This window comes from Myotis nattereri, assembly GCF_964212035.1.
Source record: "Myotis nattereri genome assembly, chromosome: 5".
Taxonomy (NCBI): domain Eukaryota; kingdom Metazoa; phylum Chordata; class Mammalia; order Chiroptera; family Vespertilionidae; genus Myotis; species Myotis nattereri.
The window spans coordinates 657779-677892 of NC_138080.1; the positions used below are offsets into that span (position 1 = coordinate 657779).

Genomic DNA, 20114 nt, shown 5'->3' on the forward strand with positions numbered 1-20114 from the left:
CTAATGCGGGCAGCGGCGAGCACGGCACACACACTCTTCCTCCCCTGGTCCTGCGGTCGCCAAAGCCCTTCGGAAGGCTCCTTAGCATGTTTCCAATCACTGTGAACAGGAACCTTATTGTGAAGTTTAATTCCTTCGCTGCCTGACTCAGCCTCCCAGCCCTGGAGCTCCCCTGGGCCTCAAACTCCATTAGACCCTGAATCTCCACCGCGGAGGGAGCAGTGCCTGTGTGTGTGCACGTGTGTGCACGTGTGTGCACGTGTGCACGTGCGTGTGTGCACATGCACGCGTTTGGTGTGTGTGTGCACGCGTGTGTGTGCGTTCGTGTGCGTGTGCGTGTGTGTGATGTCTGTGGGCCTGAGCCGCAGGCGCCCAGCGCCCTCACCTCCTGAGCGTGGATTTAACCCCATGGCTCAGCAGGGACAGGACCGGGCCTGGAGGCCAGCAGGTTCCCCGTCGGCTGGAGGAGAGACAGGAGCAGCTTCCGGCCTGTTTTCATCTTGGACACCCGATGCTGGGTCCGCACTACCTTCTGTTACTGAGCCACCATCTAAAAGGCACACTTCCTTTTGTTTTTTTAATCCTCATCCGAGGATATGTTTTTATTGCGGGGGGGGGGGAGAGAGAGAGAGAGGGAGAGAGAGAGAGAGGTCAGTTGCCTCCCGTAGGTGCCCCGACTGGGAATCAGCCCACATCTAGGTGTGTGCCTGGCCGGGCATCGAACCCGCAGCCCCCGGCTGCCCGTGCTGACGCCCCGCCAGCCCAGCCGCCGTGCTGGGCAAGGCCATATTGTCGCGTTCCCTCGACGGCAGGTCGGCCGTGGCCTCAGAGCCGCACAGGCAGAGCAGGGCCAGGTTCCGTGCGGACGGCACACGTTTCCCAGGCTGCCCCGCAGACAACGAGCTGGGCTTGTGTTGTTTTCTTCCTCCGCCTTTCAGGGTGCGGCCCTCTTCCTGTTCCTCTGCCTGCGCAGAACCAAGGGGTTCCGTGGGGCCCTCTCCCGGGTCCCCCACACCCTCGGCCTCTCTCGTTGCTCTGGCCGCAGTCAGAGGGCCCGGCTGCCCGGGGACGGTCCAGGGCGCGGCTGGACTCGGCTTTGCGGCTGAAGAATTCACCTCCTGTCCTCGGAGCTTTGGAAGTGGGGCTCATTTCTCAGAGTGCTGCTAGCCCACGGGGATGGACCCCCGAATCTGCGTGTCCTGCTCAGAGAGGGAGAGAAGCCAGTGTGGCTGGGCTGGACAGCGCCTGGCGGCCCCCTGCGGCCTCCTCCTCCTCCTCCTCCTCCTCCTCCTCCTCCTCCTCCTCCTCCTCGCAGGCCGGCCGGGCGCCAGGAGGGAGCTGAGTTATGCAGCTGCAGGCCGCCCCGAGGGCTCCCTTCAGTTCCCACAAAGCTATTGAAGTGCTTATTTCCTCCTGAGGAGACACAAACAGATGCAAACTTCTGTAAACACTTTAGAAACGAATCCAGCGGGTTGGCCTCTCAGCGGTGCTCAGTGGCCGACAGAAAAATGTCTAATTAGTGCAAGTGGGAAGAACGGGCCCTGGACCCCGTCCATCGCCCCCACGGCTCCTTTCCAAGCAGCTCAAAGGGCCTTTGTCCGTGGGGTCACCCTCTCTCGGGCTTTTGTGCTCGGATCTGTGGAGAGTGGGGGGCGGGGCAGAGACGCCGTGTTGTCGCTCGGAGCCCGGCGTGTCCAGGAGGAACCCTGGAGTCCGCGGCCTGGTCTCGGGTGTGGCGAGCGGGGCCCACGGGCCAGGCCACGGGGAAGGGGTCCTCCGCCCTTCTTCTCGCCGTCCAGCGACTCGCTCCTCTGAGGGGGTGGACGGAGCGAGGTGTTAAAAACTGCAGGTGCAGACATTTCCTGGGATGAGCCTTCGAGGTGTCGGCTGCGTGACTTTCATTCCTCTTTTACCCCATTGACCCCCCCCACACACACACACTCACTTAGGGGAGCGTCTCTGCTCGTCGCTGTTTCGTCACGCACGGCAGCGGCAGCGGGAGTTGCCTTTTTTCCCTGTTTTCCTTCGTGCTCCCTGTCATTCGCTCGCCCCGCGGGGAGCCGGGTTCCGTGCTGAGCGTCCCCCGCGTCTCCCTGAGCCTGAAGCAGCCAGCCCGACGTCAGGAAACCTGGGTTTTCACCCCAAGGAAGGGAAGCAGCGTCTCCAGGAGCTGCCTGCACTCCCGTGTGCCTCCTCACAGCAGCCAGGAGTGGGGGCAGCTCTGACATCACCGCAGGGGAGCGGACACACAGTGTGGTCCACCCACCACGGAACGTTCTCCCATCACAGACGGCAGCAGGCAGGGCCCTGGGGGAATTCGCTCAGTGAAATAATCCCGACACAACGATGAGCACCCTGAGATTTCGCTCCTACGAGGCACCTGGGGAAGCCAAACTCATAGAAACGGAAGCAAAATGGTGGTTTCCAGGGGCTGGAGAGAGAGGGACCGGGGAGCCATTAGAGAGTTTAAAGGTCTTTTTTGGTTTGTTTGTCTTAAATATATATTTATTGATCTCAGAGAGGAGGGGAGAGGGAGAGAGAGAGAGAGAAACATCCATGATGAGAGAGACTCACTGATCGGCTGCCTCCTGCACGCCCCACACTGGGGATCGAGCCACAACCCTGGCATGTGCCCTTGACCAGAATCAAACCCGGGGCCCTTCAGTCCACAGGCGGATGCTCTGTCCACTGAGCCACACCGGCCGGGGCCAGTTTAGATTCTATATTTGTGGATGAAAAGTTCTGGTTCAGACCCACAGCCATGTGACTACATTCAACACTTAAGTGTCAACTGACCTGGACACTTACAATGGGCAGGAGGGTAAATGCTATGTTTTGACCACAATAATGATAATAATAATAATAAATCTATAATACTAAAAGTGTAATATGCTAATTAGACTGGACAGCTGAACAACCTTCCAGATGTCATTCTGGATGAAGCCGCAGTGGCGGGGGCCTAGGCAGAGGTGGTTAAGGGCGATCAGGCAGGCAGGCGAGTGGTTAAGGGCGATCAGGCAGGCAGGCGAGTGGTTAGGGGCGATCAGGCAGGCAGGTGAGTGGTTAGGGGCGATCAGGCAGGCAGGTGAGTGGTTAGGGGCGATCAGGCAGGCAGGCGAGCGGTTAGGGGTGATCAGGCAGGCAGGCGAGTGGTTAGGGGTGATCAGGCAGGCAGGTGAGTGGTTAGGGGTGATCAGGCAGGCAGGTGAGTGGTTAGGGGCGATCAGGCAGGCAGGCGAGTGGTTAGGGGCGATCAGGCAGGCAGAGTGGTTAGGGGCGATCAGGCAGGCAGGCGAGCGGTTAGGGGAGATCAGGCAGGCAGGCGAGTGGTTAGGGGCGATCAGGCAGGCAGACGAGTGGTTAGGGGCAATCAGGCAGGCAGGCAGGTGAGCGGTTGGAAGCCAGCAGTCCCGGATTGTGAGAGGGATGTCCGACTGCCTGTTTAGGTGGGATCGGGCCTAAATGGGCAGTCAGACATCCCTCGAGGGGTCCCAGATTGGAGAGGGCACAGGCTGGGCTGAGGGACACCCCCCCCCAGTGCACGAATTTTGTGCACCAGGCCTCTAGTTAATAATAACAAAAAGAGGAAAGAGAGACTTGAGTTCCTTCCTGACTCTGACCCTTTTGACTTTGTAACTTGGAAAGTCACGGAACCTCTCAGCCCCAGTTTCCTCATTTTACTTGGACTTTTTAGTGACAATAAAGTGAAATGAGATCATAGTGGTGGGAGCCGGAAGTTCTGCAGAAAGTGGCTGAGGCTGCTGTGCTCCCCGAGGAGGAAGTCCCCACCACTAACCCCCCCCCCCCCCCAGACAGCTGGACAGACACAAAACCGTCCATTTCTTCTCCGTCCTTTTAACAAATCCTCACCCAAGGATCTGCTTGTTGATTTAGAGCAGTGGTTCTCAACCTGGGGGTCGCGACCCCTTTGGCGGTTGAACGACCCTTTCACAGGGGTCGCCTAAGACCATCCTGCATATCAGATATTTACATGATGATTCATAACAGTAGCAACATGACAGTGATGAAGTAGCAACGAAAATAATTTTATGGCTGGGTCACAACAGGAGGAGCTGTATTTAAAGGGCCAGAAGGTTGGGAACCGCTGATTCAGAGAGAGAGGGAGAGAGAGGGGGAGGGAAAGAGTAACGTGGATGTGAGAGAGAAACATCCACCGCTGCCTCCTGCACGAGCCCAAACCGGGACTGAACCTGCAGCCTAGGCATGTGCCCTGACTGGGAATCGAACCCTCAGCCTTTGGGCATCTGGGGCCCACGCGCCAACCAACCGAGCCAGGGCTGTTTGCCATCTGTGAACTCACAGTCTGTGATGAGCTGTTGACATTTAAACCCTGGGTTCTTCGGACGGGTGGCTTGACACGCCCCAGGCTAAGTCTGCCGGCCCCGAGGTGGTCAGGGGGTGTCAGTGGGAGGAACAGAGGCTCCAGCAAACGCAGAGACTGGGGTGCGTTTTCCTATGAAGACGCGCACGCAGCTCGAGGGGCCGCGCTGACGGGAAGGCGGGTTTGCGTTCCTGGCTCTTCGGTCTGGTGTTGCCCATGAATCTGTGTCAGCTGCACCCTCCTTTCTGCTCCTCTCCATCCTGTCGCTGGCAAATTCTCCCTGTTTCTTCGCTCCGACTAATAGAGTTATTGTTTTCAAGCCAGGCCAGAGAGCCATGGAGCCGGCATCAGGCGGGTCCTTGTAGCATAGACGTGAGCTGCCTGTGGGTGGGGAGATGGGGCCAAGGTCAGGGGGGTAGCTCAAGGTCAGGAAGGTGGTGTTAAGGTCAGGGAGGTGGGTCAAGGTCAGGGAGGTGGGTCAAGGTCAGGGAGGTGGTGTTAAGGTCAGGGAGGTGGGGTCAAGGTCAGGGAGGTGGGTCAAGGTCAGAGAGGTGGTGTTAAGGTCGGGGAGGTGGGGATCAAGGTCAGGGAGGTGGGTTAAGGTCAGGGAGGTGGGGTCAAGGTCAGGGAGGTGGGTCAAGGTCAGGAAGGTGGTGTTAAGGTCGGGGAGGTGGGGATCAAGGTCAGGGAGGTGGGTTAAGGTTGGGGAGGTCAGGATCAAGTTCAAGTAGCAACATCACGGCTGCTTCAAAAGAGCCACGGTCTCTCGGGCAGTGGGAATGGCGGGGTGCTTGGAGGATCGGACAAGTGACACCTCCTCCCCCTCCTGGGCCCCGGAGGCGGAAAGAGCTTCCTCAGCAAAAGGCGTGGGCAGACGAGACCGCGTTGACCTCTAGTTCAGGTCAAGGCCGAGCTGGAAGAGAAAACTTTGTGCGCAGCACAGGGGTCTGCCCCGTGAGCCCCGGGAGTGTGTGGGCTCCCCAACCCGGCACAGGAAGGGCGGGGCCAAGCGAACAGCCCAGGTGGGCGGCTCTCCAGGGGAGACGGGTGTGCACAGGAGTCCCGCTGCCTCGGCCGGCTCCTTCCCGAGAGAGAGGGCCGCCAGGTCCTTCCCCCACGTGCCCGCCGGACGGTCAGCCGCCCCTGGGCCAGGCCCGGGCAGAAAGGAGTGACATGGCGGAGAGGAGGGGTGGGAAACAGGGTGTGTTCCATGTTCACCTGTGGTGTGAGGGAACACGCCTGATCACGTGTGTAATTCAGGAATGCGTGGGGAAAGGGAGGGAAGGAGTTTGTCATTCCCGCAGCTGGACTGGACTTTGCCTTATGTTTTTTCTTTCGGCCCAGTTGCCTAATACAGTCTCTCTCTCTCTCTCTCTCTCTCTCTCTCTCTCTCTCTCTCTCTCTCTCTCCTCTTTCCTTCCTTCCTTCCTCCCTTCCTTCCTTTTGTTACTCCTCACCCCAAGGATGTTTTCCCATTGATTTTTAGAGGAAACAGAAGGGAGGGTGAGAGACAGAGAGAGAACATGCATGTGAGAGGACACATCTGTTGGTTGCCTCCCACACACGCCCCGACAACCGGGGTGAGGGATTGAGCCTGCAAACCCGGTACATGCCCTTGACTGGAATTGAACCCGGGACCCTTCAGTCCCCGGGCCGACGCTCTATCCACTGAGCCTCACCAGCCAGGTGCAATGCTCCTGTTTGATAAAAAAACACCCCAAAGACCAGGCTTGTTCCCGGCCGCCTTCTTCTCTGGGGCAGGGGCCACGTCTCTCGGGCTCACTGTGTCCCTGCATGACCTCCAGGTGTCCTTGAAGGCCGCCATCCTCGACGGGGACGGTGCCACGGCGGCAGCCGTCCTGTTCCTGAGCGACCGGCTCCTCTACGGGCTCGACGCGTCCCGCCCGCTCCTGCGGGTCGCCAAGGCGCTGCACCGGCGGTGGCCCAGCACACCCCTGGCCCCGCAGCTGGTCATCCGCCAGGCCCGCGTGGCGCTCAACGCAGGTAGGCGCACCTGCCCGCCCGTCCTGGCCGACCTGACCCTGAGGATGGGGCCGCCCTGCCGCCCCTCCCGCCTGCCCCCCACTCCTCCCCACCCCACCCCTCCCCCGGCACAAAGACCGGCTTGCAGGGCCAGAGCTCGGAGAAAATCGTACAAGGGTGGGAAATGCTAGTTGGAGCTTTTGTCTCCTCACAAAGCCGTCCGCTGCTCTCGGACAGAGGGCTGCATCGCTGCACTTTGAGAGGAGCCTGTGAGCAGCAGGTTAGAATTCTGCCTCCCTGGGCCCAACTCCTTGCTGGAGGGCCCCCGACAAGCATACGGAGTAACCAAGGCTCCCGTCACGCACACGGGACATGGGACACGGGACATGGGACACAGGACACAGGACATGGGACACAGGACATGGGACACGGGACACAGGACACGGGACATGGGACACGGGACACGGGACATGGGACACGGGACACGGGACATGGGACACAGGACATGGGACATGGGACACAGGACATGGGACACGGGACACGGGACACGGGACATGGGACATGGGACACAGGACACGGGACATGGGACATGGGGCACAGGACACGGGACACGGGACATGGGACATGGGACACAGGACATGGGACACAGGACACGGGACATGGGACATGGGGCACAGGACACAGGACATGGTACATGGGACACAGGACATGGGACATGGTACATGGGACATGGGACACAGGACATGGGACACAGGACATGGGACATGGGACACAGGACATGGGACATGGGACACAGGACACGGGACACAGGACATGGGACATGGGGCACAGGACATGGGACATGGGACACAGGACACGGGACACAGGACACGGGACACGGGACATGGGACATGGGACACGGGACACAGGACACGGGACACGGGACATGGGCACTGCCCCCCAATTTGCTTAAAGCGCCTGTTCCCCTCCTGTCCTTGTGAGTGGAATAGAGAGGGAGGCTCGTCTGTGACTTCGGGGTAACGGGGGGCAGGGCAGAGGGGCTGGCCGGTGTGTGCAGTGGGTCCCCTCCACAGGCTCAGTCCGTCTTTAATTCCCGACGACGTGAGGATTAGAAACATGCGGCCGCCACTCTCGTGTCAATGAGTGAAAGAATCGAGGACCATGGGAGCTGCCCCCCCAGAGACAAGGCTGGCTGTGGCTGAGGCTGAGGCTGAGGCTGAGGCTGTGGCTGAGGCTGTGGCTGAGGCTGAGGCTGAGGCTGTGGCTGTGGCTGAGGCTGTGGCTGAGGCTGAGGCTGAGGCTGAGGCTGAGGCTGTGGCTGAGGCTGTGGCTGTGGCTGTGGCTGTGGCTGAGGCTGTGGCTGAGGCTGAGGCTGAGGCTGAGGCTGAGGCTGTGGCTGAGGCTGTGGCTGAGGCTGTGGCTGTGGCTGTGGCTGTGGCTGAGGCTGTGGCTGAGGCTGAGGCTGAGGCTGAGGCTGAGGCTGTGGCTGTGGCTGTGGCTGTGACTGAGGCTGTGGCTGTGGCTGTGGCTGTGGCTGAGGCTGAGGCTGTGGCTGAGGCTGTGGCTGAGGCTGAGGCTGTGGCTGTGGCTGAGGCTGTGGCTGAGGCTGTGGCTGAGGCTGAGGCTGAGGCTGAGGCTGAGGCTGTGGCTGTGGCTGTGACTGAGGCTGTGGCTGTGGCTGAGGCTGAGGCTGTGGCTGTGGCTGTGGCTGAGGCTGTGGCTGAGGCTGAGGCTGTGGCTGTGGCTGTGGCTGAGGCTGTGGCTGAGGCTGTGGCCGAGGCTGAGGCTGTGGCTGAGGCTGAGGCTGAGGCTGAGGCTGTGGCTGTGGCTGAGGCTGTGACTGAGGCTGTGGCTGTGGCTGTGGCTGAGGCTGTGGCTGTGGCTGTGGCTGAGGCTGTGACTGAGGCTGTGGCTGTGGATGAGGCTGTGGCTGTGGCTGTGGCTGTGGCTGAGGCTGTGGCTGTGGCTGAGGCTGAGGCTGAGGCTGTGGATGAGGCTGTGGCTGTGGCTGTGGCTGTGGCTGAGGCTGTGGCTGTGGCTGAGGCTGAGGCTGAGGCTGTGGCTGAGGCTGTGGCTGAGGCTGAGGCTGAGGCTGTGGCTGAGGCTGTGGCTGTGGCTGAGGCTGAGGCTGTGGCTGTGGCTGAGGCTGTGGCTGAGGCTGAGGCTGAGGCTGAGGCTGAGGCTGAGGCTGTGGCTGTGACTGAGGCTGAGGCTGAGGCTGAGGCTGAGGCTGAGGCTGTGGCTGTGACTGAGGCTGAGGCTGAGGCTGTGGCTGAGGCTGAGGCTGAGGCTGAGGCTGAGGCTGTGGCTGTGACTGAGGCTGAGGCTGTGGCTGAGGCTGAGGCTGAGGCTGTGGCTGTGGCTGTGGCTGTGGCTGTGGCTGAGGCTGAGGCTGTGGCTGTGGCTGAGGCTGAGGCTGTGGATGAGGCTGTGGCTGTGGCTGTGGCTGAGGCTGAGGCTGTGGCTGTGGCTGTGGCTGAGGCTGTGGCTGTGGCTGTGGCTGTGGCTGAGGCTGTGGCTGTGGCTGTGGCTGAGGCTGAGGCTGAGGCTGAGGCTGAGGCTGTGGCTGTGGCTGTGGCTGTGGCTGAGGCTGAGGCTGAGGCTGAGGCTGAGGCTGTGGCTGTGGCTGAGGCTGTGGCTGTGGCTGTGGCTGAGGCTGTGGCTGTGGATGAGGCTGTGGCTGTGGCTGAGGCTGTGGCTGAGGCTGTGGCTGTGGCTGTGGCTGAGGCTGAGGCTGAGGCTGTGGCTGAGGCTGTGGCTGAGGCTGAGGCTGAGGCTGAGGCTGAGGCTGTGGCTGTGGCTGTGGCTGAGGCTGTGACTGAGGCTGTGGCTGTGGCTGTGGCTGAGGCTGAGGCTGAGGCTGTGGCTGAGGCTGTGGCTGAGGCTGAGGCTGAGGCTGAGGCTGTGGCTGAGGCTGAGGCTGAGGCTGAGGCTGTGGCTGTGGCTGAGGCTGTGGCTGAGGCTGTGGCTGAGGCTGTGGCTGAGGCTGAGGCTGTGGCTGTGGCTGTGGCTGAGGCTGAGGCTGAGGCTGTGGCTGAGGCTGTGGCTGAGGCTGTGGCTGAGGCTGTGGCTGAGGCTGAGGCTGTGGCTGTGGCTGTGGCTGAGGCTGAGGCTGAGGCTGAGGCTGTGGCTGTGGCTGAGGCTGAGGCTGAGGCTGTGGCTGAGGCTGTGGCTGAGGCTGAGGCTGTGGCTGAGGCTGTGGCTGAGGCTGTGGCTGAGGCTGTGGCTGAGGCTGAGGCTGTGGCTGTGGCTGTGGCTGAGGCTGAGGATGTGGCTGTGGCTGTGGCTGAGGCTGTGGCTGAGGCTGTGGCTGAGGCTGAGGCTGTGGCTGTGGCTGAGGCTGTGGCTGTGGCTGAGGCTGTGACTGAGGCTGTGGCTGTGGCTGAGGCTGAGGCTGTGGCTGTGGCTGTGGCTGAGGCTGAGGCTGAGGCTGAGGCTGTGGCTGTGGCTGTGGCTGTGGCTGAGGCTGAGGCTGAGGCTGTGGCTGAGGCTGTGGCTGAGGCTGAGGCTGTGGCTGAGGCTGTGGCTGAGGCTGTGGCTGAGGCTGTGGCTGAGGCTGAGGCTGTGGCTGTGGCTGTGGCTGAGGCTGAGGCTGTGGCTGTGGCTGTGGCTGAGGCTGTGGCTGAGGCTGTGGCTGAGGCTGAGGCTGTGGCTGTGGCTGAGGCTGTGGCTGTGGCTGAGGCTGTGACTGAGGCTGTGGCTGTGGCTGAGGCTGAGGCTGTGGCTGTGGCTGTGGCTGAGGCTGTGGCTGAGGCTGAGGCTGTGGCTGTGGCTGTGGCTGAGGCTGTGGCTGAGGCTGAGGCTGAGGCTGAGGCTGTGGCTGTGGCTGAGGCTGTGGCTGAGGCTGTGGCTGAGGCTGAGGCTGAGGCTGAGGCTGAGGCTGTGGCTGTGGCTGTGACTGAGGCTGTGGCTGTGGCTGAGGCTGAGGCTGTGGCTGTGGCTGTGGCTGAGGCTGTGGCTGAGGCTGAGGCTGTGGCTGTGACTGAGGCTGTGGCTGTGGCTGAGGCTGAGGCTGTGGCTGTGGCTGTGGCTGAGGCTGTGGCCGAGGCTGAGGCTGTGGCTGAGGCTGTGGCTGTGGCTGTGGCTGAGGCTGTGGCCGAGGCTGAGGCTGTGGCTGAGGCTGAGGCTGAGGCTGAGGCTGTGGCTGTGGCTGAGGCTGTGGCTGTGGCTGTGGCTGAGGCTGTGGCTGTGGATGAGGCTGTGGCTGTGGCTGAGGCTGTGGCTGAGGCTGTGGCTGTGGCTGTGGCTGAGGCTGAGGCTGAGGCTGTGGCTGAGGCTGTGGCTGAGGCTGAGGCTGAGGCTGAGGCTGAGGCTGTGGCTGTGGCTGTGGCTGAGGCTGTGACTGAGGCTGTGGCTGTGGCTGTGGCTGAGGCTGAGGCTGAGGCTGTGGCTGAGGCTGTGGCTGAGGCTGAGGCTGAGGCTGAGGCTGTGGCTGAGGCTGAGGCTGAGGCTGAGGCTGTGGCTGTGGCTGAGGCTGTGGCTGAGGCTGTGGCTGAGGCTGTGGCTGAGGCTGAGGCTGTGGCTGTGGCTGTGGCTGAGGCTGAGGCTGAGGCTGTGGCTGAGGCTGTGGCTGAGGCTGTGGCTGAGGCTGAGGCTGTGGCTGTGGCTGTGGCTGAGGCTGAGGCTGAGGCTGAGGCTGTGGCTGTGGCTGAGGCTGAGGCTGAGGCTGTGGCTGAGGCTGTGGCTGAGGCTGAGGCTGTGGCTGAGGCTGTGGCTGAGGCTGTGGCTGAGGCTGTGGCTGAGGCTGAGGCTGTGGCTGTGGCTGTGGCTGAGGCTGAGGCTGTGGCTGTGGCTGTGGCTGAGGCTGTGGCTGAGGCTGTGGCTGAGGCTGAGGCTGTGGCTGTGGCTGAGGCTGTGGCTGTGGCTGAGGCTGTGACTGAGGCTGTGGCTGTGGCTGAGGCTGAGGCTGTGGCTGTGGCTGTGGCTGAGGCTGAGGCTGAGGCTGAGGCTGTGGCTGTGGCTGTGGCTGTGGCTGAGGCTGAGGCTGAGGCTGTGGCTGAGGCTGTGGCTGAGGCTGAGGCTGTGGCTGAGGCTGTGGCTGAGGCTGTGGCTGAGGCTGTGGCTGAGGCTGAGGCTGTGGCTGTGGCTGTGGCTGAGGCTGAGGCTGTGGCTGTGGCTGTGGCTGAGGCTGTGGCTGAGGCTGTGGCTGAGGCTGAGGCTGTGGCTGTGGCTGAGGCTGTGGCTGTGGCTGAGGCTGTGACTGAGGCTGTGGCTGTGGCTGAGGCTGAGGCTGTGGCTGTGGCTGTGGCTGAGGCTGAGGCTGAGGCTGAGGCTGTGGCTGTGACTGAGGCTGTGGCTGTGGCTGTGGCTGAGGCTGTGGCTGAGGCTGTGGCTGAGGCTGAGGCTGAGGCTGAGGCTGTGGCTGTGGCTGTGGCTGTGGCTGAGGCTGAGGCTGAGGCTGTGGCTGTGGCTGTGGCTGAGGCTGTGGCTGTGGCTGTGGCTGTGGCTGAGGCTGTGGCTGTGGCTGTGGCTGAGGCTGTGGCTGTGGCTGTGGCTGAGGCTGAGGCTGTGGCTGTGGCTGTGGCTGTGGCTGAGGTCTTGTCTGGATAACCCTGGTCTCTGGGAGGTTGATGCCTGCACCTTGGTGTCTTAGACAAGGAGCTGCACTCACCACAGCCCCGGGGACGCTGCCGCAGCGAGGGCCGAGCTTCCGGGCCCTCCGTCCCCGTGCACAGCTGGCTTCCGTGTGCCCCTGCCCCTTATTTACTCGCGAGAGGGGCTGTGGGACAGCACTGACCTTGGGGAGAGTCCCTTCCTTTCCGTGTCCTGCTCTGGCGCATTTTATAGCCTGTGGGTCTGAGGGACCCCGAGGACCAAGGTCCCTGCGATGGCAGCAGGTGGCCGTGCCGCGTGGGGAGAGCCCTGTGGGGACACAGCTGGTGTGGCACCTTCGTGTGGGGTGCATGGCGCTGCTGTGGGCAGTGGGGATGGGGGTGGCGATAGGGGTGGGGTTCCGTGGGGTGAGATCCCTTGGGGTGGGGATGGGGGTGGGGTTCTGTGGGGTGGGGTTCCGTGGGATGGGGTCCCGTGGGGTGGGGTCCCATGGGGTGGGGTCTCATGGGGTGGGGTTCCGTGGGGTGGGGTCCCGTGGGGTGGGGTTCCGTGGGGTGGGGTCCCGTGGGTGGGGTTCCGTGGGGTGGGGTTCCATGGGGTGGGGATGGGGGTGGGGTTCCGTGGGGTGGGGTGGGCTCCCGTGGGGTGGGGTTCCGTGGGGTGTGGTTCCGTGGGGTGGGGTTCCATGGTGTGGGGTCCCGTGGGTGTGGGGTCCCGTGGGGTGGGGTCCCGTGGGGTGGGGTTCCGTGGGGTGGGGTCCCGTGGGGTGGGGTTCCGTGGGGGTGAGTTCCAGTGGGGAGTAGATGCGTTGACAGCTTTGCTTTACGCCGCCTAACTTTTTGCCTTTTTAAAAAATATGTATTTTTATTGATTTCAGAGAGGAAGCGAGAGGGAGAGAGAGAGAGAAACACCAATGATGAGAGAGAATCATGGATTGGCTGCATCCTGCACGCCCCCCACTGGGGATGGAGCCCACAACCCAGGCCTGTGTCCTGACCCCCTGACTGGGAATCGAACCGTGACCTCCTAGTTCATAGGTCGACACTCACCACTGAGCCACGCCGACCGAGATAACTTTTGCTTTTGTTTGTTGTTTGGTTCTGCTATTGCTGTCCTGTCTCTGAGGAGCTGTGCTCCATGGGGAACTGTCTGGTGATGCCAGCGTGGGGTCCCGGAGCAGGGCCCACAGGCCGTGTCCGGGGTGAGAGTCCCATCTTACGCCCCAACAGGTGGGGCTGTTTTGCCTGAAGGACACTCAGAGGGGCCCAGGGAGACACCACAGCCAGCGTTGGGTGCTCATGTGCAAACGTCTGCCCCGAACGTCTCTGGAGCCGCCACCGGCCTGGGCTGCCTCGTCCTGGAGGGACCGGGAGGCGCTGTCCCGGCTGCAGGCTCCGCCCTCGGCCTCGGACCCCGTGCAGGGGGGAGTCATGCATTGTCACGGCCACAGGGCTCAGTGCGTTGAGAGGGGATGGCGAGTCCTCCTGTTGTCCCCGGGACCCGCCTTCCTGGCGTCCACCTGAAGCACCCCCAGAGGCCAGCGGTCAGTGTGTGGGCGTCGGGCCAGAGGCGCCACCCTGACCCGCCCAGTTCCCGGAAACTCAGTCACGCCTCTCCCCCCAGTGAAAGCTCCCGCCAGCTCCCTCTGCACGGAAGCTGACACACATGGACCTTCCCCCGTCACAGATACAGTGACTTTGATGTCCAAGTGCCCGAGACTCGGCAGGTTCAGTCAGAGCAGCAGACGCAGAAACACATGATCCGGTCCCAGGAAGGGCCAGCCCCGCTCTGTGGGGGGCAGACAGAGCCGTGGGTGTGAGACACCTGCAAGCTGGACCCTCTGAGGTCTGCACAGCCCCCGCCTTGGGTGGGAGCCAAAAAAATCCCCCAAAAGAAGCAAAGCCCCGCGTCTGTGCCGAACGTGCGTGTGGAGCCTGAGTGTGCCCGCTCCACGGGAATCCCCACCAAACAGCTCAGGGTGGAGTGTCCAGGGCCCGGCAGGGCGCGTGCAAACCTGGGCTCCAGAGAAGTGCGCACCGGGCCCCGGGGGACCGCCCGCCAGGGCGCCTGAGGTCACAGTCCACAAGCAGCACGCGAGGGCACAGCACGGACACAGTCAGGAAGCAGGCGCCCCAAACCCGGAAAGGACAGAAATACACCCGAGAAACACGCGGCCTAAAAGTCGTCTGCTCAGCCCGGCCAGCGCTGCTCACTGGCTGAGCGTCGCCCTAGGAGCCAGGAGGTCACGCTTCAACGCCCGGTCAGGGCACAGGCCCCGGCTGTGGGCTCGATCCCCAGTGTGGGGCGTGCAGGAGGCAGCCGGTCCATGATTCCCTCTTGTCATTGATGTTTCCTCTCGCTTAGTCTCTGAAATCAATAAAAATATATATTTTTAAATAGTCTGCTTAAAGCACAGGGCAGCGCGGGGAGCGAGCATGAAGGTACTGGTTGGGTCCCAGCAGGTCCCGGGGACAGTTTAGCTGGAGGAGGAGGGAGGACACGCGAGGCCCAGCCCGTGGTGAGGGGCTGGCAGGTCCCCCCGCAGAACGGCGTGTGTGACCTGCTTCGGGGACAGAGCGTAGCGCCAGGTGGGCACCTTGTGCGGTGGAACCAAGGCCGGGGGGCCTTAGCGACAGTCACACCCGAGCCGGGGCTGAGGAGGGCAGCCGGAGCCTTACAGAGGTTCAGGACAAACAGATTCCAGACCAGAAGGATGCAAACACACAGACTGCAGGGCAGACTGGCCGGGCAGGTTCGAGGGTCCGTCAGGAGGCCACGGTGCCCGAGGCAGACGGAGCAAAATCCCTTCGAGGCGTCCCAGGGGCCGGTCACAGAGGGCGTGGAGGGGGGCGGATGGGACAGTCAGTGATCGCGTTTCCGCTTACGGAGAAACAGCCGCTGCAGGTGGGGCCCCTCCCACGTGGCGGGAACCGACACGGCGAGAAGTTTAGAAAGAACCTCCCACCCCCAAGAGCCCTTCCTGGAGCGGGTCCTGCGGCAGCCCTGCGCGCCCGCCAGCTGTCCCGTCCTCACGCGGAGGTGGGATCCGTGCTGTGTCCTCATGAGCGACCCTGACCGCACGTCAGACAGGAGCCGCCCCCCCCCCCCGACTCCTGAGAACCGGCCGTCCTTCCCCTCTCGCAGGCGCTGACGGTGTTGGTGTCGGACGTGGGCACGGAGCGCTTCCCCGCGGCCGTGGCCCTGCCGTGGCGTGTCAGGGTGGACTGTGTGCAAAGCGTGTGCGCAGAGCTGACCGCGTGGCGTCCGTGTGCTTCTTTTCAGGGAAACTGTTAAAAGCCGAGGTCATCCTGAGCAGTTTGATCAGCAACAAGGGAGCAACAGGTGAGGGCGCCCAGCTCCCCGCGCCTCCGCCCTCAGGCCTCCAGGCCCCGGCTGAATGACCCGGGATTTTTTCATGTATGCGCTTAATCCTGACCCGAGGATAAGTGTTTTAAATTGATGGTAGGGAGAGAGGAAGGGAGAGAAAAAAACATCGACATGAGAGAGAAGCATCGATCAGGTTGCCTCCTGCACGCGCCCAGACTGGGGATCGAACCCACAACCCGGGCATGTCTCCTGACCAGAATCGAACCCACAACCTTTCGGGGGTACGGGATGACACTCCAACCAACTGAGCGCCGGGCCAGGCGGATACTGAATCCCACATGAAAGCAAGTAAGTCCCAGGGGCTGGGACACAAGTCGCTGAGCCTCCGGATGCTGGTCTGAATCCGGCCAGCAAGTGTCCGGCGAGTCGACGACAATTCGCAGCAGTTTACGCTCAGTCTGCTCGGCCAGGAGCCCAGGGCCTTCGAACTGGCGGGCGTTCCCAGCGAGAGGCAGTTTGAAGTACAAATACGGACCCCACACCCCTCAGCGTGGCCACCCTCACCAGCATGCAGCATGCACGTTTCTCATCTGCTCACTGCACGCACAGAGACACGTGTACACACACACAGGGCCCACACACACACCTGCACAGACACGTGTACATGCGCCCACACAGAGACACGTGTGTGCATGCGCACATGTGCCTGCACAGACATGCATGTGCACGTGCCCACACACAGAGACACATGTGCACACATGCCTGCACACAGAGAGACACGTGTGTGCACCTGCACACAGAGAGACACATGTGTATACATGCACACATGTCCACGCATGCCCGTATGTGCAGAGATGTGCGTGTGTGTGCACATGTGTGTACACATGCCCACACATGCACATATGCCTGTGCACGCAGAGAGACACACGTGTATACATGCACACATACCCCCACGCACGCATGCACACACAGTCACACACACGGGGATTAGAAGCTGGGTGAACACAGAGCTGACATGACAGACTAGTGAGGAGGGTGTCCCAGTGGGTCTGAGCGGGGGGCGTCCACACCTGCCTCCCTGCCCCCCTCCCCCCCGCACTTTGCTCATCCGTGACGCTCAGCGTGCGGGGCCTCTCCCCAGCCTCACCCTCCTCACGGGAGAAACCACCGCCACTCGCACTGCCCCGCTCCAGCCCCGTGGCAGCCTGGCCCTGCCGTGCTCCCAGACAGGCTCACGGGGGGGTCCTGGCCCTTCCCAGCCTCCGGTGCGTGTCTGGGTGGACGGGACCCGCCCGCCTCGCTCAGGACAGCCCACGGCCACGGGCGTCGCTGTGCGAACTCCCCGCGGCCCTGCAGCAACAGGACTGCGCTGAGGCCGGGCAGGGGAAGCAGCCGGTCCCCTCGGAGCCAGGGAAGTGGGTCCCGCACAGAACATGCCCTCTCAGCGGGGACGGAGGGGGAGGTGGCAAGGGAGGAGCCGTTCCTGGGCCTCCCTCCACGTGCAGACGAGGGGCCTCTCCATCTGTGTCCCGAGGGCTCCGGGGCCGCCATGGGCAGTGGGGTTTCACGCGTCCCTGTCCTGATTCGAGGCCTCCTTTACCGCAGGCTCCTGGCTCTACAGACACGAGAGCGACCGGGTCCTGGTGCAGTCCGTCTGCGTGCAGATCCGAGGGCAGATCCTGCAGAAGCTGGGTGCGCCCCCCTCCTCCCCTCTACCCGCCCCACGCACCGCCCCATGCCCCGCCCCATCCCACGCCCCATGCCCCCGCCTGCACAACGTACAGGGTCTCATGTCCACCCAGCCCCTGTCCACCCCTGTCCACCTGACCCCTGTCCATCTGGAGCTGAGGAAGCTCCTTTCTGTCGGTTTCAAGGCGTTTTCTCTCGAGGGCACAGACCTAGCCCGTGTCCCTTTTCCAGGGATGTGGTATGAAGCAGCGGAGCTAATCCGGGCCTCGATTGTGGGGTACCTGACACTTCCTCAGCCGGACAGGAAGGTGGGCCGTGCACGTGTCTCCTGTCCTGTTTGTCCTGCTGGTTCGCTCCTGCACACGATTCCGTGTGTCGCCTCTCAGGGCACCAGCGTGTGGGCGTCACCCCGCGTGGGCTCAGGGCACCAGGGCAGAGACGGGTCCGCTGTTTCCATGGCGTCGTCACGCGGGAAGCGAGAGCAGGGCTGGGTCCCTGCCCGAGGCCTCGTGTGTGTGACTCCGGCTCGTTCCCCTTGGGCTCGTACCCGCAAGCCCACAGCTGCGGCAGACACGGGCCTTGTCCCCGGGCCAGGCCTCAGTACGGACACGCTTGCCGGACACCCAGCCGAGCCCCGCCAGCCAGCCGTGTGCTCCCGCTGGGTCCTGTCCTCAGGGGGCCAGGGCTCAGCCGCCAGTCCCTCTGGCATCCAATTCAGAAGCGTTTCTAGGGTCACGATGACAGTAACAATAAGCGATGGTTCGGGCCGAGGGCTGGAGGGCCCGGCGGGCCGTGAGCTGCGCTGACGGGATTCTGCTTCCTCCCAGGGCATCTCCACCTCGCTGGGGATACTGGCCGACGTCTTCGTGTCCATGAGCGAGCACGACTACGAGAAGTTCAAAAACAACCCCCACGTGACCTTGGTAACTGTCGCTTGACTCTCACTTGCCAATCCCGGTGCCAAGCGGCCGCCCCTGTAGACGGTCTGCCCTGTGCTCCGCCTGGGAACTGGGGGTTGGGGGGACAGCGCCTCCCCCTGGCGGGACATCGGGCTCCCAGTTCCCGCGCCACCTGGCGCTCTATCGTCCCAGCCCTGGCACGCTGTCTGTACTCGGACAGCGACGGGCGAGGGAACCCGTGACCTCCCCACAGTGACCAACGCTTGGAACCCCGTACGCCCACTTTCAAATTTTCACCAAACCCAGCGTCCACACCTGGGCCGCCTCAAGGGGCAGGAACTTTAAAACTTTCATCATCATCATCCAAACGTGGAGCCCCTGCCCTCAGCAAGGACGATCCCGAACAGTTACACGCGGTCACAGCTCAGGAAGGCCGTGTCTGCCTGTGACCCCGGGAGATCCTCCGAGCAGAACGCACCCGCCCCCCCTCCCCCACCCCCGTTAGAGAGGAGCGGCCGAGGCCCAGAGAGGCCGCGAGGCAAGTGCATGGGCCGCCGCCAGGAGGCAGAGCCGGGTCTCCGGCTGAGCAGGGTCCCTCAGGGACAGAGACCTGCTCCCTGCCCTGCATGGGAATGCAGATTTTTAAAAATAGGTTTTTGTTGATTTCAGAGAGGAAGGGAGAGGGAGAGAGAGAGAAACATCAATGATGAGAGCGAGTCATGGATCGGCTGCCTCCTGCACGCCCCACACTGGGGATCGAGCCTGCAACCCGGGCCTGTGCCCTGGACCGGAATCCAACCTGGGACCTTTCAGTCCACAGGCTCACGCCCCACGTGGGGGATCCAGCCCAGAACCCCGGCCTGTGCCCTGACCAGGAATCGAACCCTGACCTGGTTCATAGGTCAACGCTCAGCCACTGAGCCCCGCCGGCCGGGCGGAAAGTGAGACTTGGATGCGTTCCCCGATGTTGCCAATTCCGTTAAGTCCCGAGTGGCGGCAGTCACTGCGCTCAGCGCTCTGCCGCCTGAGGACACGGCTGTTGGCAGCGACCGGAGTCAGAATCGTAGCTGCCGCTCTTGCTGTCGGACAAACAGGGCAGGGCTCCGTCCCTCCTCCAGGGAAGGGGCCTCTGACGTCGCCCCGGCCCCCAGCCCTCGCCACCAGCATCTTACCTGCGCTGGTGTCTGATCCCCTCCCTCAGGCAGCTCCCTGCGCGTCCCTGTGCCTAACACAGAGCCTGACGCACAGAGCGCGCAGCACGTGTTTCTAGAACGAATGGGGAGCCCTGTTGCCACGAGACCGTAAATGAAAGGGCTGAGGATGACTCGGAAGCCAGCCATTAATGTGGCTGCGAAGTGGACCGAGTCCCTCCAGGGGGCCTGTGGGGAGGAAGCCGCTGGGCACCTGAGCCCTGCTCACGCGGCCAGGGGTGGGGGGTGTGGAGGTTGAGTGTGGGGGGCGGCCCCTCTCTGGCACAGCTCTGAACAGTTTGCTGGGGGCTGGGGCATCCCCGGGAATCTGGAGGAGAAGTGGGGGGCGGGGTGTCACGGTCTGTCTTTGGCTGATGGATGAACAACTGTGGGCACGGCCCGTGGCCCCACTCTCTCCCAGGGCCTGACGCAGAACTGTGCCCACCGCCTGCTGTCGGCCGCCGAAGCCTGCAAGCTGGCCGCCGCCTTCAGCCCCTACACGCCCCTCTTCGTGCTCACGGCCATGGTGAGGAGGCGGGAGGGGCGGGTCTGGTCGGATAACACGGTCGGACGCTGTGCGGGAGGTTTATGGGGCGGGTGGTGACATCCTGGTGGGGGCTCCTTTAATCCAGCCGGAGGCCCCGACACCATCTGCTCCGGAGCAGTGTCCCCGGCACCTGGAATGACCCTCACAGCCTGTTGATTGATTGATTGATTGATTGATTGTTAATCCTCACCTGAGGACATTTTTCCCATTGATTTTTAGAGAGTGGAAGGGAGAGAGCGAGGGAAACATCGATGTGAGAGACACATGGATTGGTTGCCTCCTGCATGTGCCCCGACTGGGGCTGGGGATCGAACCTGCAACCCAGGTACGTGCCCCCGAGACCCTTCCATGTGCGGGCAGACGCTCTAACCATTGAGCATGTTGGCCGGGCCATAGGAGCCTTTTTAAAACACCCCTTCCCGGGCCCCTCCCTCAACCCTGTACAGTGGGGCCTTGACTTACGAGTTTAATTCGTTCCGGGACGGAGCTCGTAACTCAAATTACTCGTCTGTCAAATCATAAAGTGAACGAGTGAGACGGGTGATGCTGGGCTGATGTGGCGTTCACTGTGACGTTCGCTGCCC

General features: G+C 62.7%; 1 protein-coding gene across 1 annotated transcript in view; it reads left to right on the forward strand.

Moving 5' to 3' along the window:
* Positions 1 to 20114, forward strand: part of ALPK1 (alpha kinase 1) — a gene marked incomplete at its 5' end in the record, with an annotated part of 42118 nt that overhangs the window by 11164 nt on the left and 10840 nt on the right. The window contains 6 exons of the mRNA XM_081093021.1: positions 6148 to 6346; positions 15161 to 15220; positions 16811 to 16897; positions 17126 to 17202; positions 17722 to 17817; positions 19405 to 19509. Of these exons, the coding sequence (XP_080949147.1) occupies positions 6148 to 6346; positions 15161 to 15220; positions 16811 to 16897; positions 17126 to 17202; positions 17722 to 17817; positions 19405 to 19509 (624 nt within the window). The remainder of the gene's footprint in view (positions 1 to 6147; positions 6347 to 15160; positions 15221 to 16810; positions 16898 to 17125; positions 17203 to 17721; positions 17818 to 19404; positions 19510 to 20114) is intronic.